This window comes from Antechinus flavipes, chromosome 2 (genome assembly GCF_016432865.1).
Source record: "Antechinus flavipes isolate AdamAnt ecotype Samford, QLD, Australia chromosome 2, AdamAnt_v2, whole genome shotgun sequence".
Taxonomy (NCBI): Eukaryota; Metazoa; Chordata; class Mammalia; order Dasyuromorphia; family Dasyuridae; genus Antechinus; species Antechinus flavipes.
The window spans coordinates 544,394,896-544,410,143 of record NC_067399.1 but is presented as its reverse complement, the minus strand read 5'-3'; the positions used below and the strand labels follow the sequence as shown (position 1 = coordinate 544,410,143).

The window sequence follows — 15,248 nt, the reverse complement described above, 5'->3', positions numbered from 1 at the left end:
AATTACCCTGGCATGAGTTCTGTCAATAAAAAGTTATTTAAAAAAAAAAAGAAATAGATCAGAAAACTAGAACAATGTCATGAAAGCTTAGAAAAGAGACTATCAAGGAGAAGAGAATGATCAACATCAAAAGCTGCAGAAAAAATGGGAATTGAGAATATCCTATTAGGCTTGAAAGTTTTAGCGATCATTAATAATGATAAAGATGCAGTTTTTGTTGATGGGGTTGGAAATCTTACTGTAGAGAATTGAGAAAAGAGTGAGAGGAAGGTAAGTGGTGATATTGCCAATGGCCTACTTGATGATCATTTAAGTGAGAAGAAATATAAGAGCTAGTTAACCAGGAAGAAGGTAGATGGATCAGATGAGGAATTTTTGAGAATGGTAGAGACATGTGCATCTTTATAGACAGCATTAAAGAAGACAAAGGGAGAGGGAGAGAGGGACACACATGCATAGAGATAGAGGCAGAGAGAGACACAGAGAGAGACAGACACACACAGAGAACAGATTTTTGAAGAAGTAACATACTAGAGAGTTGGGATGGAATGAATGATTTGTCCATGTAGAAGGGTTTTTCTTGGCAAGGAGAAGGATCTCCACTTCAAGAATGGATGAAGGAGGAAATGGTGGAAGGCATCTGAGTGATGTGAGATAAGGATGGGAGAAAAGGGAACTCTCAGTTAATGGCCTTAAATTTTTTAGTGAAATATTAGGCAAGGTACATAGCTGAGTGTGTAAAGATAGGAGGAAGGGCTATGGGAGTTTTGAGGGGGATAAAAAGGTTTGCATTAGCTGTTGCAGTGAACAGAATTGTGAATCAGTTAAGGACATCTAAAAGGATTGTTTTGCTACAGTGAGAGCCCAATTGTTATCATGAAACTTAAATTTAAAGCATTCCCTCTCAACACAGTTGTGATTTCTCCAGCTTTGTTCAACAGCAGGCGACTAGGAATGAAGGCAGTGAATGAAACCAAGTTTGGTGTTTGGCAAGACAAGATCTTCAGTAGAACAAGAGGGCAAGAAACTGGAGGTCACAGTGAATATTAAGACAAGTTTGTAGTTGTGAGGGGGACTACAAGTGACCATGGTCAGATAAAGAAATTTCAGAGTTTATAAGCCGTGAATATAAAACACTACTTGAGGGTAGTGGCAACATTAAGAATTTGAACATCTGAATGGGTGGCTAAGGTGGGGAGAAGGAGTAGATTGTGGACAATGACTAAATTGATGAATTTGGTGGCTTGGGATATTTGAGAAAGTATCATATGTCAAAAAATCATCTAGTATGAGGGCATTGGGGAGGAGAGGAAGATTATGTGAACTGGAGATTCAGTTTATTGAGGAAGAAATTAGTGTCCTATAACTGTAAGTCTGGAAGCAAAACTGTCATATCCTAGTTGGTGATCACAATGGATTGAATGAACCTTATAGAGGAATGGTTACTGAATAATAGTGATAGAGAAGAAACCTGAGAACAAGGACTATTCCACCTCCCATTTAACCAGTGATTTTAGCATATGAACATACATGCTGTCTGGATTAGAAAAGCTGTGTCATTAGGGGAAATCAGATCTCAGTATAAATACAAGAAAATAGAAAGAATGAAAAAAGAAAAAAATTTAAGATGGAAGCTAGTTTCTTAATTCTGAAGCACATTGCTAGGGCACAGGTAGGGTAGCTTTAGAGTGAGCATTTTGGGGGTGGGTTGAAGGATGGAAGTAAAAGAGCAATCATTAGGTGATGGAGAATGGCAGCCAGGATGGGGAGGGTAAGATAGAGTGGAAATATGTTCATCACTGAGCAAAGGTTAGGGAGGGTTTCATTGTCTTCAGAGGTTCAGCCTGATTTGTCCCAGGCAACTGAAAGTGGCTAGAAGTTAATTTGGAATGGGGGGTTATGTGAAGCAGGGATGAAACAAGGAGGTTTTCTGGTGGGGGCAAAGTAATGGTTATAGAAATATAAACTACTAGAGAGAGTGCCTAGACCACGTTGGAAAAATTGTACATTGAAGTGGCTACAAGTTGCTGATGGCCAGAGGAAGTGAGGAGATAGCAGGGGTTAGGAGAAAGAGCCCTAGGTTTTGAATCAGATTTTGAATTTAAATCTTGGGTGTACTACCTGTTTGGAAAATCACTTCATTTTCTTTCATTGTACTTTCTTCTTGTATAAAACAGGCAAGCACCTCCAAGCTAACTTCCATTTTTTTATGGTATGAATTAATTGTTATGATTTAATCTGACTTTTAAAGTCTCAGTACTATCCCAAACCACATCCAATACAAGTTAAAATAAAATTAAACCATTCAACTTAATATTATAGATAAATATAAATAGATTTTTGTCTTCAGTAGGATGAATAAGTCTTATCTTCCATTTCAGGAAAAGATGAAGGGTAAGAACAAATTGGTCCCCCGATTGCTTGGTATCACTAAGGACTCAGTGATGCGAGTGGATGAAAAGACTAAGGAAGTCTTGCAAGAATGGCCACTTACTACTGTCAAGCGCTGGGCAGCATCACCCAAGAGTTTTACTCTGGTACAGTATTGGGGTGGGAGGGCATGGGGATAAGCAGGGAAGAGGGTAAAAGTGGACCTAGTGCTTTCATTTTTTGGGATCTCACATGACCTCATCTTAGTAAAGCAAGAAAAATACCTCTGGGTGCAGTGGTTTAGGGTTAATTGGATCATGTTATTATAAAAAAAGTTGATAATGCTCCACCTTTTTACAGTGTTAGCTGTAGTTGTTCTATGTTAGCTGTTTCTGTCATTAAATTCTACAAATATTTTTGGAAACCTCTTCTGTATATTTATTTATCACAGTACTTAATATTATCACAGTTCTTAACAGTAAATACTCAACTATTACTGTGGATTAGCCAACTCACTGTCATTCTTCCTTAAAGCTTTATAAGCCTTGCAATTAATGCCATGGGCAAAAAAGAGTTAAAGGAAGAAAAAAATCAATATATTATTTGTTTCTATCATTAAATAATTGGAAACCACCACCACTACCACCCCCAGTCAAAGTTAACATCTCATTTACTTCATATAGGACTGGACCTTAGTAGTCCTAGATGGATATGCATTTTTTAAAGTCCATTTATTAAAAATAAAAGTTATATTAAATGGGTCCCATCTTCTGTTTTTCTTCTCTTTAAAAATCGATGTTTTTTTTTTTTTAATTCCAATTAATATACTGTTTCCTTTAGGATTTTGGGGAGTATCAGGAAAGTTATTATTCTGTACAAACAACTGAAGGAGAGCAGATATCTCAATTAATTGCGGGTTACATTGACATCATCCTCAAGAAGGTATTTACTCATCGTTTTGATTAAAAGCGGCCTTGAATGTCTTGTTATGTTGTTCCCACATATAACTCTTCTGGGATGACTGGGTCAAGGATTCATTCATTTGACTTTATGGATTTTTGTTTTTGTCTTCTCCTAGAAACAAAGTAAAGATAGATTTGGATTAGAGGGAGATGAGGAATCAACAATGTTAGAAGAATCTGTTTCCCCTAAAAAGTAAGTGTTCTGTTCATGGAGGAAAGAGTTGCTTTGTAACAGAAAGGGGTGCAATCATTTCTATTGGATTCCTATTTAATTATTCTTATTGATGGGGTATCTTGTATTGAATTCTAATCACACTAAATAATTCATTTATTTGGCATGAATGATGTAAAACTGATTACAGAGAGTACTGGGGCATTGCTATGTTCTGATACAGCAGTAGTTGTATTTCCAGGTTAGTTTCCTCCAGACATTACATTTATTGGAGGAAATTGATTAAAGAATCAGGTCTGAAAAGCACCTTGGGGGCCATCCAGTCCAACCCCTTCATTTTACAGAAGAAAAAATGATAAAGATTCAATGACTTACCCAATGTCACATAGATGAAAGTTGCAGAGCCAAGAATGGAACCATGTCCAGTACCCTTTCTTCTGAACCAAATGGTTTTCTTAGTAGGTAATTCATTCTCTGATGAATCTTGTCAGTAGAACCTAACTAAACCCATACCGGCACCCAAGAACCCTCATACTTGTCCCCCAGAGGTGAAAAATGCTCAGAAATGCCATTTACAGTGGACAGCCCCAGGGTCCCTAATCTCTGGGACTACACAAATCAGCTATATACCTGCCACTCCTGCAGAGTATTATAGCCAGTCTCCCAAGAATACAACAGCAGCTTTCCTTTAATACGTACTCAACTTGAACCCTGGGTAGAAGCACCATTTACATCACTGTTCCCAAAGCCTCAAGACTATTGAAGCTTCTTAGGAAAATCCCCATCACATTGTAAATAGTGACAAGTGCACTCTCCCATTTTCCCCCCATCACCGTTCTTACTCTTCACTAGACAAACACGGTAAGGCATCATGATAGTCATTGAGACATGAGTCCTGAACTTATAGTCAGGTAAAAGCTGTGTCCAAATCCTTAACTAGTTGTCTCCGCCTTTACCACTCTGTCTCGGGTGTGAGGAAGCAAGCATGGAGCTTTTATAAAGAATAATCATTGCAGTCTTCATTGACATTGTTGATTGTCTGCCTACTAGTGGACACAAATTTTAAAAGTTTGTATTATCTTGCTATGCTTTTCTTTTTGTTCTCATTAACTAAGGGAAGTAATCTGATTTGAGGATGTGAAAATAGATGTCTGCTTTTTAAGAGAGCACAGGAAGCCATGTGGTTTTTATACATGATTACATAGACTGTCTTTCCATTGCTCATTGGTTGAATTCACTGTCCTCCAGATTCAGTTCTCTCATTCCCTGTCAATGTTGGTTGTACCTGATTTGCCTCAGGGTATCATTCACCATTTCCAAGGAAATGTAAACAGTCTAGACCATTCAGCTATAATTACTAGTACTGGCAGTTGGTAATACTGTGCAGTGCGGGAGATGGGTATGGGATTTCATTTTAGAGGAACAGAGCCATTGGATAGCTTTCTTCTTTGTTCACATTTATCTTGTTAATTAGGTTGGTATCAAAATAATGGCTGCTAAGTGAGCTTCCACATGCAGTATTACTGGAGGGAGGAATTGAATATCTCTAGCTTTTTTAACCCAATAAAGTCTTTTAAACAATTATCAGATATCTATTTTTTATAATGGATCTCTGTATAGCACCTGGATAAATGTGTATTTTCCCCCCAATGGGCCATAATCATGACATAATAATATTTTCCATCATTTCCCCCCAACTCTTGCCTTTTTCCCCCTCTCCTTTCCTTTTCGACATATTATTTTCTGTTCCCAAGTATTAGTGCTGAAGTTAGAATTAAATCTAATGTGAAAAAAGTTTTTGCCTGGCCTGTGGCAAAAGTACTATAAATTATTGGAATTAGAAGTGACTAGCAAATGTAAATGAGCAAATTCAATGCTGGATATTTTAAGATGATATATATTGGTAGGGAAGGGACTTACCTCAAATGACCCTGGCCATTATCTCTTAATATTCTCCTTATAAGAGTTCCTGCCTAAGTATTTACTTAAGGGGCCACCACATGTGAGAATCCCACCATCATTGCATGCCTTTCTCATTGTCCTAAGGTGGGAACCTTTTTGTGTGGACACCTGGGGAATGGGAAGATGCATCTAGAAACACCCATAGACTATCCCTTTTTCTTTTACCTTTATGCTCAGTAGAGAGGAACAAGAGTTCAGATTATATCTAATGGACTAAAAAGAACTTGTCTACTATTTTTTGCTAAACCCATCTCATATCCACCATGTTTTTGTTTCCCCAATTCAACTTCATCAAAGAGGGATCTCAATGCTTAGACATCCTCAAGTACTCCCTTCTTCTCAACAACATTTCCCTAAGCTCCCAGAAAATGAGCTTTGATGGTGTGAGAGCTATTCAGTAGATTATAGGTCTGTTTCAGTTCCATCTAATCAATCTACAAACTACCTGATATGACCAATATACAGAGTGGGCACTATACCTCCTGAACATGGCCCAGTTTTGAATGACTAAATTCCTACTTACTTTTTACTCAGTGAGAAATAGTAATATGATATTATTCTATGCTTAATGAGATTTCTTTAGCTTTTTATTTTCAAAATATATGCATAGTTTTCAATATTTACCCTTGTAAAATCTCATGTTCCAAATTTTTTCTCCCTTCCTTTCCCTGACCCTCTCCCCTAGATAGCAAATAATCTAATATATATTAAACATGTGCAGTTCTTCTACACGTATTTTCTTAATTACTATGCTACACAAGAAAAATCAGATCAACAAGAAAAATAACGAGAAAGAAAAAAAAGCAAGCAAGCAATGGCAAAAAAAAAAAAAAAGTGAAGATCTTGTGTTGTGGCCCACACCCAGTTCTCTCTCGGGGTGCAGATGGCTCTCCTCATTACAAGACCATTGAAACTGGCCTGAATCACCTTGTGGTTGAAAAGAGCCACGTCCATCAGAATTGATCATCATATATTCTTGTTGTTTCTGTGTACTATGTTTTCTTGGTTCTGCTTAGTTCATTCAGCATCAGTTCATGTAAGCCTCTCCAGGCCTCTCTGAAATCCTCCCGCTGGTCATTTCTTACAGAGCAATAATATTCCATAACATTCATATACCACAATTTACCCAACCATTCTCCAACTGATTCAATTTCCAGTTTTGCCATTATGAAAAGAGCTGCCACAAACATTTTTGCACATGTGGTTCCCTTTCATTCTTTTAAAATATCTTTGGGATATAAGCCCAGTAGAGATACTGTTGGATCAAAGGGTATGCACAGTTTGATAGCCCTTTGGGCATAGTTCCAAATTGTCTCCAGAACAGTTGGATCTGTTCACAATTCCACCAATAATGCATTAGTGTCCCAGTTTTCCCACATCCCCTCCAACACTTATCATTATCTTTTCCTGTTCTTAACCAATCTGAGATGGGTGTAGTAGTACCAATGAGATTTTCTTTGATACTGAATTGCTAAAGCAAGACACAATGTAAAGATTTCATCTGACAACTCAGTATTGTGCCCTGATTTATTCGTTGGTCTTCCATTTTATTTTATTTTTTACTCATTTACTAATAACTTACTAATTTACTAAATTTGCTAAAATTTACTAATTTTACTAATTTACTAATAATTTTACTAATACTTGTTTTTGAGATGAATGTGTAGCATTCACCAACAGATGAGACATGACACACACTGACTCACAAAGATTGCAAAAAATTACAAATGAAATGTACCTTTATATTAGGAGCCTACATATATAAAATATGGAAGTTTTAAAAGATAAAATAAGAGGTGATTATTTGTAGTTTTGAGATTGAATTTCCTTAGAATTGACCATTGCTTTATCCTCATTATATTCAAAAGTACAATTCAATTTACCGAAATTTATTTGGCATGGAACTTTATTTCAGGAAGATATTTATTGTATAAGACAGGATAAGCTTGTGATATTTTATTACTTAAAAATAAATTATATTCTTTATAACTGGCTGAATGACAGAAACTAAACAGTCCAAGATTTTCTCTCCAGGTCCACCATCCTACAGCAACAGTTCAATCGAACAGGGAAGGTCGAGCATGGCTCTGTGGCGTTGCCAGCTGTCATGCGCTCCGGTTCCAGCGGACCAGAAACTTTCAACATTGGCAGTATGCCCTCCCCCCAGCAGCAAGTCATGGTTGGCCAGATGCATCGAGGACACATGCCGCCATTGGTAAGCCTTTCCTTGCTATTTCTTTGGTCCTCCATGTGCTCCCTTTCTCCTTCAGAGATGACCAGTAGGACATCAATCAATAAACGGTTATTATTGTTTATAAACAATGTGTTTCAAAAGAAAGTAGAAATGAAACCTTTCCTCAAAAAGCGTGCAAGATATCTGCAAATGTTGTACATGGTAGCCATGTAGAAGATACTGACATCTGGGGAAAAGGAGAAAAAGTCTCTTACAGAAGGTGATATTTGAATGGCCTCTTGAAGGAGGACATGTATGTTATTTTGATGGTGTGGGTTGGCGTTGGGATTTTTTACCTTCCAATAGTAGTGATTAGTTGTGCTAAGATTGATCTCTCTATAACAGATATACAAGATATATAATCTATGTAGATACATCTATCTATATACACATACACACATTCTATCAGTCTCACATGTGATGTCAGCATCTTAGATTTGAGCAGTGCTTGATTACAGAGTTCAAAAACAGACATGTTCAGAAGTGAGTGCAAGGGATAATGCTGTAAAAAATTACCCTGGCATGGGTTCTGTCAATAAAAAGTTAAAAACAAAACAAAACAAAACAAAAGTAGACATGTTCAAGACTTAATCATTTTTCTTGTGTAAGTATACAACTCATGACTTTGTCTTGAATATATATGTTAACCAAATTACTTAATAGTTTCAAATCCTGTTCAACAAATTGTTATTGAGAGACACCTTGGTGTGGTGGAGAGGGACAGCCTGGGGTAGGGAGGACCTGCATTCCTTCCCTTTTCTGATACATATTGGCTGTTTTAAAGATATTGTTCCTTAACCTCCCTTAACCCCTTGACACGGCAGTCCATTCTTTAAAACTAGAAATGGCAGAACAGTTGCTGATCTGTGTTTGTAGAAAGTGTGTGTGTACTTCCTATTCTCTTAAAATCATGGATCTATAGTAAAAGCAAAACGAAACAAAACTTGTTATTATATAAATTTGAGCATAGATTTTCAACTGAAGAGAATACATGACTACAGAAGAATCCAACAAATGATATATATATGGATTTCCACGATATTTGTTTGCCCTGATCTTTAAAACAAATGCCTATTTGAACCCACTTTGGCAATTAGTTTTACCAGGTGACCTATGCTATTGGTTTAAGAATTTCTAAAGCCCATTGGTAAGAAAGCAATTGGCCTCTGCCAGGAAGTGCCAATACTTTAAATATTTAGTTAGCATTCAATTCAATAACCATTTATTTTAACTCCTCCTGTGTACAAGACACTGAAGAAATCTGAAGACAAATAAAACATACTCTGCTTTTTATAAGCTTATGTGTATTAAAATATGAAAGAAAAGACACATATATATTTCAAAATGCATTTACAAAATAAGAATATGTTTCATTCATAGGACAGGCAGAAACCAAATGATGTGAGAAATTCAAGGAGAGAAAAAAAAGGTATATGTCAACCTAAGAAAAATTAGGAAAACTCAAACATGGCATTAGAATTGAGCCTTTAAGGATGGGTCAAATATCAACATTCAGATATTTGGAGGCAGGGATAGTAGGGAGGAGGGTACCTCCTGATTAGGGTTAGGTAGGGGAAATGCAGAAAAGTGGAGTCTTAAGTAACAGTAAAAACTCCAAAATACACAAAATTGAGTTTTAACCTGGCAGGGGTTACAAGATAGCAAAGTAGCTAACATTAGCATACTCTAACATTTGTAAAGTGCTTTATAACATGATCTTATTTGAGCTTCACAGCCACCTGGGAAGGTAGGTACTATTATTATCCCCAATTTATAGATGATGAAGAGAGAGATTAAATGACTTGTCCATGGTTTACTAAGCAGCTGAAGCACAATTTCACTTTGGTCTTCCTGATTTTAAGTCCAGTGCTCCATCCACTACACCATCTCACTACCAGTATGCCAGTTTAAAGCTGTTAAAAATTCCTTCCTAGTCTTTAATGGATTTTATGCAAAGCCCAAGACACACCAGAACTTAAGTAGATATGAGATGTGACATGAAGTTTTGTAAGAACGGTATGACTTTTTTTACAAAAGGAGAATTTTTTCTGTTGGAATTCCCCATATCCATTTGTTTTCCCAGACGTCAGCCCAGCAGGCCCTGATGGGAACAATTAATACAAGCATGCATGCGGTTCAGCAAGCTCAGGCGGACCTCAGTGAAGTTGATAACCTGCCGCCTCTTGGGCAAGACATGGTGAGTGCTTTTTATAAGTCTTTCAGCACATCTCAGATCTAACGGAAGGCCAGATTATTTATTGTAGCTGAAATTTGGCCCTGGAAAACGTTCTGGTTTGCAGTCTCTTGTTTAGAGTCGTTGTTTCTTAGCTGAACCCTCAGAAACAGATACAGTTTTATGGGTAAGTAATTTTGTGGGCTGAGATTTCCCTATTATACTGTATCAGAACTGGAAAGAATCCTAATGCTCAGCTAGTTCAACTGCATCACTTGACAGTGAGGAAACTGAGGTATGGATAATGGAAATGATGTGTCCAGCATCATACTAGACCATTTCACCTTCCTGCTTAGTGAGCTCTAGTGGTTTCCTGCTGCTTCCAGATCAATTATAAATTTTTCTTTTTTACATTTAGAACTCTGTATAACTTGTTTTCATATCTAACTTATTCTCATCTCCACCATAAATTGTCTCTGCTCTTTCAAGTCTCATTTTAAATTCTACTTTATACAATTAGCCTTTCCTGTTTTCTTCTCCAGATACTAATGTCTTCCCCTTTCAGATTACTTGCCATCTACTCTGTATATATCATATTCATATACACATATATGTGTGTTTGTATATGTGTGTGTGTATATACATATATATTTTTTTTATGCTGCTTCATCCATTGTCATGTAAACTCCTTGAGGACAGAGATTTTTTTTTACTTCTCTTTGTGTCTTTAATGCCTAGCACACAGTCAGTACTTAATAAATGCTTATTGCCCGACTGCTTAACAAATTAATAAATATTAGAGAGAGGGCTAGAACTCAGATTTCCTGAGTCCTGAGCCCTGACTGTCCTTTTCAGTATACCATATTGTGTGATAGTTGAGGGCCTTGGGGATCATAGAGAAAACAGAAATTCATCAGGCTTAAGCAGTGAGTGCTAGCTGAGTTCCTATACATCACTTGGGGTTTATATATTGATATCATGAAAATTCTGCTTGGATTTTTTTCACATTAATTGGCACCACTGTCAGTTACACAGGATGGGATGAGCTGGCAGTTGAAATTCAATGATGTTTTTGAGCCAAGAAAAATATCCTTCCAGTTCTGGTTAGCTGTCCTGTTGCATTCAGTTCTAGATTGTTAAGTATCATAATTTATTGATATTTTATTTTTTAGACTATGGCTCAGGAAAAGTATATTGTATATGCTCTCTTTTGATCTAGCATGACTGGAGAATTGCATCTTCTCAGTTATTCTGAATAAATAAACATTACTCTGGCCATTAGATTTCAAGTACAAGTAGATTTCACATTAGATCTACATTATATCTATTTTAATCTCACTCTGATGTAATCACAGATTAGAAGGAGCCTCTAGATCTTATAGGGCCTCAAGAACATTGTTCTAATGTTCATTTTCTACATTTAGTAAAGCACAGAAATGACAGTTTAATAAATATTTCCAACATCTTAGGGTCTTAAAATGTAAGAGTTGGAATGGACTTTAAAATGCAACCAGTCCCCTTCCCTTTCTTTGTCTGAGGAGGAGGAGCTCAAGTCTAGAGGGATGAAATTATTTTTCTGAATGTCATTCTTTTGGCTAATGACATGAACAAGCCTGGAAGACACAAGGTTTTTTCTAAATGTTGTATAGGGGAGAATCTCCTATATCTACACATGTAAATCATCTATGGTATAGTGTTGAGACTTGAAGTAAGGGAGTCCCTTTAGGCCCTGCCACTGATACATTCTGACTCCAGGAGTATGAGTAAGAGTCCTGGCCTCTGTGGATCTCTGGCAACTCTCCGTGGCTATAATTTTCAGAAGAATTCTTCAAATCTATTACTGGAGGGAGTTTTCAAACCTGGAGTTGCCTATATCAATGAAATCACAGATCTAGAATTAAAAGGATTTGTTTTATTTTTAATAACTATCGCATCTAAACAAAACCAAATTGCAAGAAAGATAGCCATTGTGCTGAGAACAGCACAGTGATAAATCCTTACAACTCTACCAAACAAAAAAGGGAATTATTATTAACTGATATCCTCATTGTCATGGAACTAAATAGCTTTCTTTCCCCACTAGGTTAAGTACATAAACTTACTCTGACTGAATAAAGTCATTAGGCCTTTTCTGCCAGGAGTTTTAAAATAAAAAGAATAGTAGTAAAAGTTTTTAATGAACCAATGTCGGGGGAGGGGGGAGGAAGAGACTTCTCCCTAGCTAGCATCTGAGAAAAAGTAAAAGGCACATTAGAGAAAATGATTTAAGTAAACTTAAATGCTTCATTAGGTCCCTTTGCTTTGTTTAAGAGAATTTAATTTTTAAAAAAAAAATTTTTTTTTAATTGGAAATATTGGCTCTTGTCTTTTGGGAACAGATTCTTTTATTCCTTTTTTAATTTGGCATGTAATTGACATTCTTTTGGGTGATTCCCTTATTTTGCAGGCCTCTAGGGTATGGGTTCAGAACAAAGTCGATGAATCAAAACATGAAATCCACTCTCAGGTTGATGCTATCACGGCTGGAACAGCTTCAGTTGTTAACCTCACAGCTGGTGAGTCACTGGGATAGAGATTTGTGGAGTGCTGGAGCGGTTCACCCATTGCCCTTTGATTGAAAAAACAGATTTCCACGATATGGGAGGAACTGTCTATATTTATACATTACCAGATTTGCTTCAATCCATTCACTTTCTTCAGTAGGACCCTGGAGATCTTGGGGGAAAAAAACCAACAACTTAGTACCATTTCATCCCACATCATGCATCATGTAAAAACACATTAAAGTCCCTTTATCCCCATGGCAATATGCTAAACATTAAATAAAGTATCTTAAGTCAGGAACTTCTCCTATTGGAGTTTATAGCCTCAAGAGGAAGACTTACACTATGAATGGAGCCATCTTGTCTCTCTTTCTCTGAAGTATAAAGTACCACTATCTTTAAGAGCAAAAGCTATTAGAGAATCCACCCTTCTTATCAGAGAAGTGAAAGGGAAACTGACCCAGAAAATCTGCTTTCTATCATGCAGGTGTCACTTATGTGATATCATGTTTAAAGCAGCAAGAGTTAAACTCCCTGTGTACCAGATGGGACCCTAATCACAAATGCCTTGAAATGCTGAAATTCCCTTTGGTGATTTGAAAGTTATTTTGTTTAAGCAGTGACTAAGAAGGTCATACAGATGGATTGTCCTTTCCTAAATGTTGTTTTAATGATAAGGAGTTCACACTATCAGTGCTTCGAAAAATCAATTAACAACTTTGTTAAATATCTACGAAAGCATTTTGCTAAATTCTAGGGGTGCAGATACAAAAATGAAAGTCCTCGTCCTCAAGAAATATGTATTTTATTGAGGGGAAAATATGTAGCTTTTTGTATGCACACACAAACTCATATTCATATGTATATATACCTGTATAGGTGTGGGTGTATGTATAATTACATATACATAAATACACAATTTTTTTTTGGAGGAAGAAAGATTAAGTGACTTGCTCAAGGTCACACAGATAATGGCAAGTTTCTGAACCTGGATTTGAACTCAAGTCTTCCTGATTCCAGGTCATGCTCTATGTATTGCACCACCTAGATACCCACACCACATACACATATATTTGTATACATATACACACACACACAAAATATACATTTTCCCTCAAATAAATACAAGGTTATTTCAAGAGGAGGATTTACTAGCAGCTGGGAATGCTGTATGTACTTTTTGTATCATTAAACTGAGCTTTGTAGGCATCCTGGAATTGCAGGAGGTGAGGAAGGAGTGCATCCCAAGCAGGGGCCACCATTCGTGCAAGCGCAGAGGTGGGAGGACAGATAGTCGAACACCCAGAAGGCCAGGCTAATTGGACTGTAGATTGTGTGAAGGGGAATGACGGGAAACAAGCCTGAGAAGGTTCATTGCCTCAGGTCAGCCTTGCAGGTGCAGCTGTGTTAATAAGACCAATTTGTCTATTTTGTTCCCTCATTTTTGTTGATTAACCTAGAAACCAAAATAGATTTGATGGAATTGCTCCGAGTTGCTCCTATTCCTTGGGTTTGGGGCATCCAGCTGATGTGCTGTCCTTTCTCCTTCTGCCCCAGGTGATCCTGCAGACACAGATTACACGGCCGTGGGCTGTGCAATCACCACCATCTCTTCTAACTTGACGGAAATGTCCAAGGGCGTGAAGCTCCTCGCGGCGCTCATGGATGATGACGTGGGCAGCGGAGAAGACCTCCTGAGGGCCGCACGGACGTTAGCCGGGGCGGTGTCCGACCTGTTGAAGGCTGTGCAGCCCACTTCTGGAGAGGTAAATGATAAAGGGTTGTGTGAAGGAGATGGCGTCCTGTGAGGAGACAGCTCGTCTTCTCTGGCCCTTGGTTTGTCCACTCAGGATTTGGATTCAAGTCCCACCTCTGGCGTTATTGTGCAAAAGTCTTCCTCTCCCCGGGCCTCAATTTCCTATTTCTAAAAAGAACAAATTGAGTTAGGTAGCCTCTGAGATTTCCTCCCATCCCATGAGAAAATGGAAGAGATTTTGAGAGTCCATTTTTTTTTTTTTTTAACTTTTGTGGAATTGAGCAAGTTCTCATAGGCTACTTTTTTTGCTTTAAGTGATTTGGAAAGAGTACTTTGCTAAGATATAACCCCATTTATCTGTAAAAGGCACCGTATATTTAAAGGTTTAATCACTTTGGACTCTTATTTACATGAATTGAGCACTACTTAGTGAACTGGGTCTTACCCACTGGGTGAAAATTTTAATTCCATTTATTCCTGTTAGTGGCTTTCCATCCTGGTCCATAAGATCTGTGAATTCTTCAGGTAGAAGCAATGACTGTATTCCCTATTCTTTTTGCATTCTGTATTAACTCCAGACATTTTCATTGGGTTCTTTGGGGAAATCCTGCCAGTTTCTCTATGTCTGAAAGAATCTGTATCTCTGCTTACCAAGATTTTTTTTGGTGAATGAGAATTTTATTCCAACTTAAAGTTTTTTTTTTGTTTTTGTTTTTTTGTTTTTTTTTTTAAATGATTGTAGCCTCGACAGACTGTGTTGACTGCTGCTGGAAGTATTGGTCAAGCCAGTGGGGATCTTTTGAGACAGATTGGAGAGAATGAAACAGATGAGCGATTCCAAGTAAGAATTAAATTTAAATTAAACTAACTAAAACTTAACTCTACTCAACCCCACCTCAAACCTTTCTCAGTGGTAGTACATACAAGAACAAGATGAACTAATAAAAGAGCTAACTTCTCCCACCCACCCACTTCTGCCTCAGAGTGAAAGATTGGAAGATTAAAAAAGTTTATATTTTATTGAGCCAGGTCAAAGAGCATTTTGGTCACTTAGATGTATGTTGATTTCTTTTTAAA

The 15,248-nt window shown here is 37.3% G+C and overlaps 1 protein-coding gene across 1 annotated transcript in view; it reads left to right on the top strand.

The window, feature by feature from the left end:
- Nucleotides 1-15,248, top strand: part of TLN2 (talin 2) — a 237,371-nt gene that overhangs the window by 41,470 nt on the left and 180,653 nt on the right. The window contains exons 9-16 of the mRNA XM_051980927.1: nucleotides 2,382-2,537; nucleotides 3,211-3,312; nucleotides 3,449-3,525; nucleotides 7,501-7,681; nucleotides 9,783-9,896; nucleotides 12,319-12,427; nucleotides 13,973-14,181; nucleotides 14,914-15,012. Of these exons, the coding sequence (XP_051836887.1) occupies nucleotides 2,382-2,537; nucleotides 3,211-3,312; nucleotides 3,449-3,525; nucleotides 7,501-7,681; nucleotides 9,783-9,896; nucleotides 12,319-12,427; nucleotides 13,973-14,181; nucleotides 14,914-15,012 (1,047 nt within the window). The remainder of the gene's footprint in view (nucleotides 1-2,381; nucleotides 2,538-3,210; nucleotides 3,313-3,448; nucleotides 3,526-7,500; nucleotides 7,682-9,782; nucleotides 9,897-12,318; nucleotides 12,428-13,972; nucleotides 14,182-14,913; nucleotides 15,013-15,248) is intronic.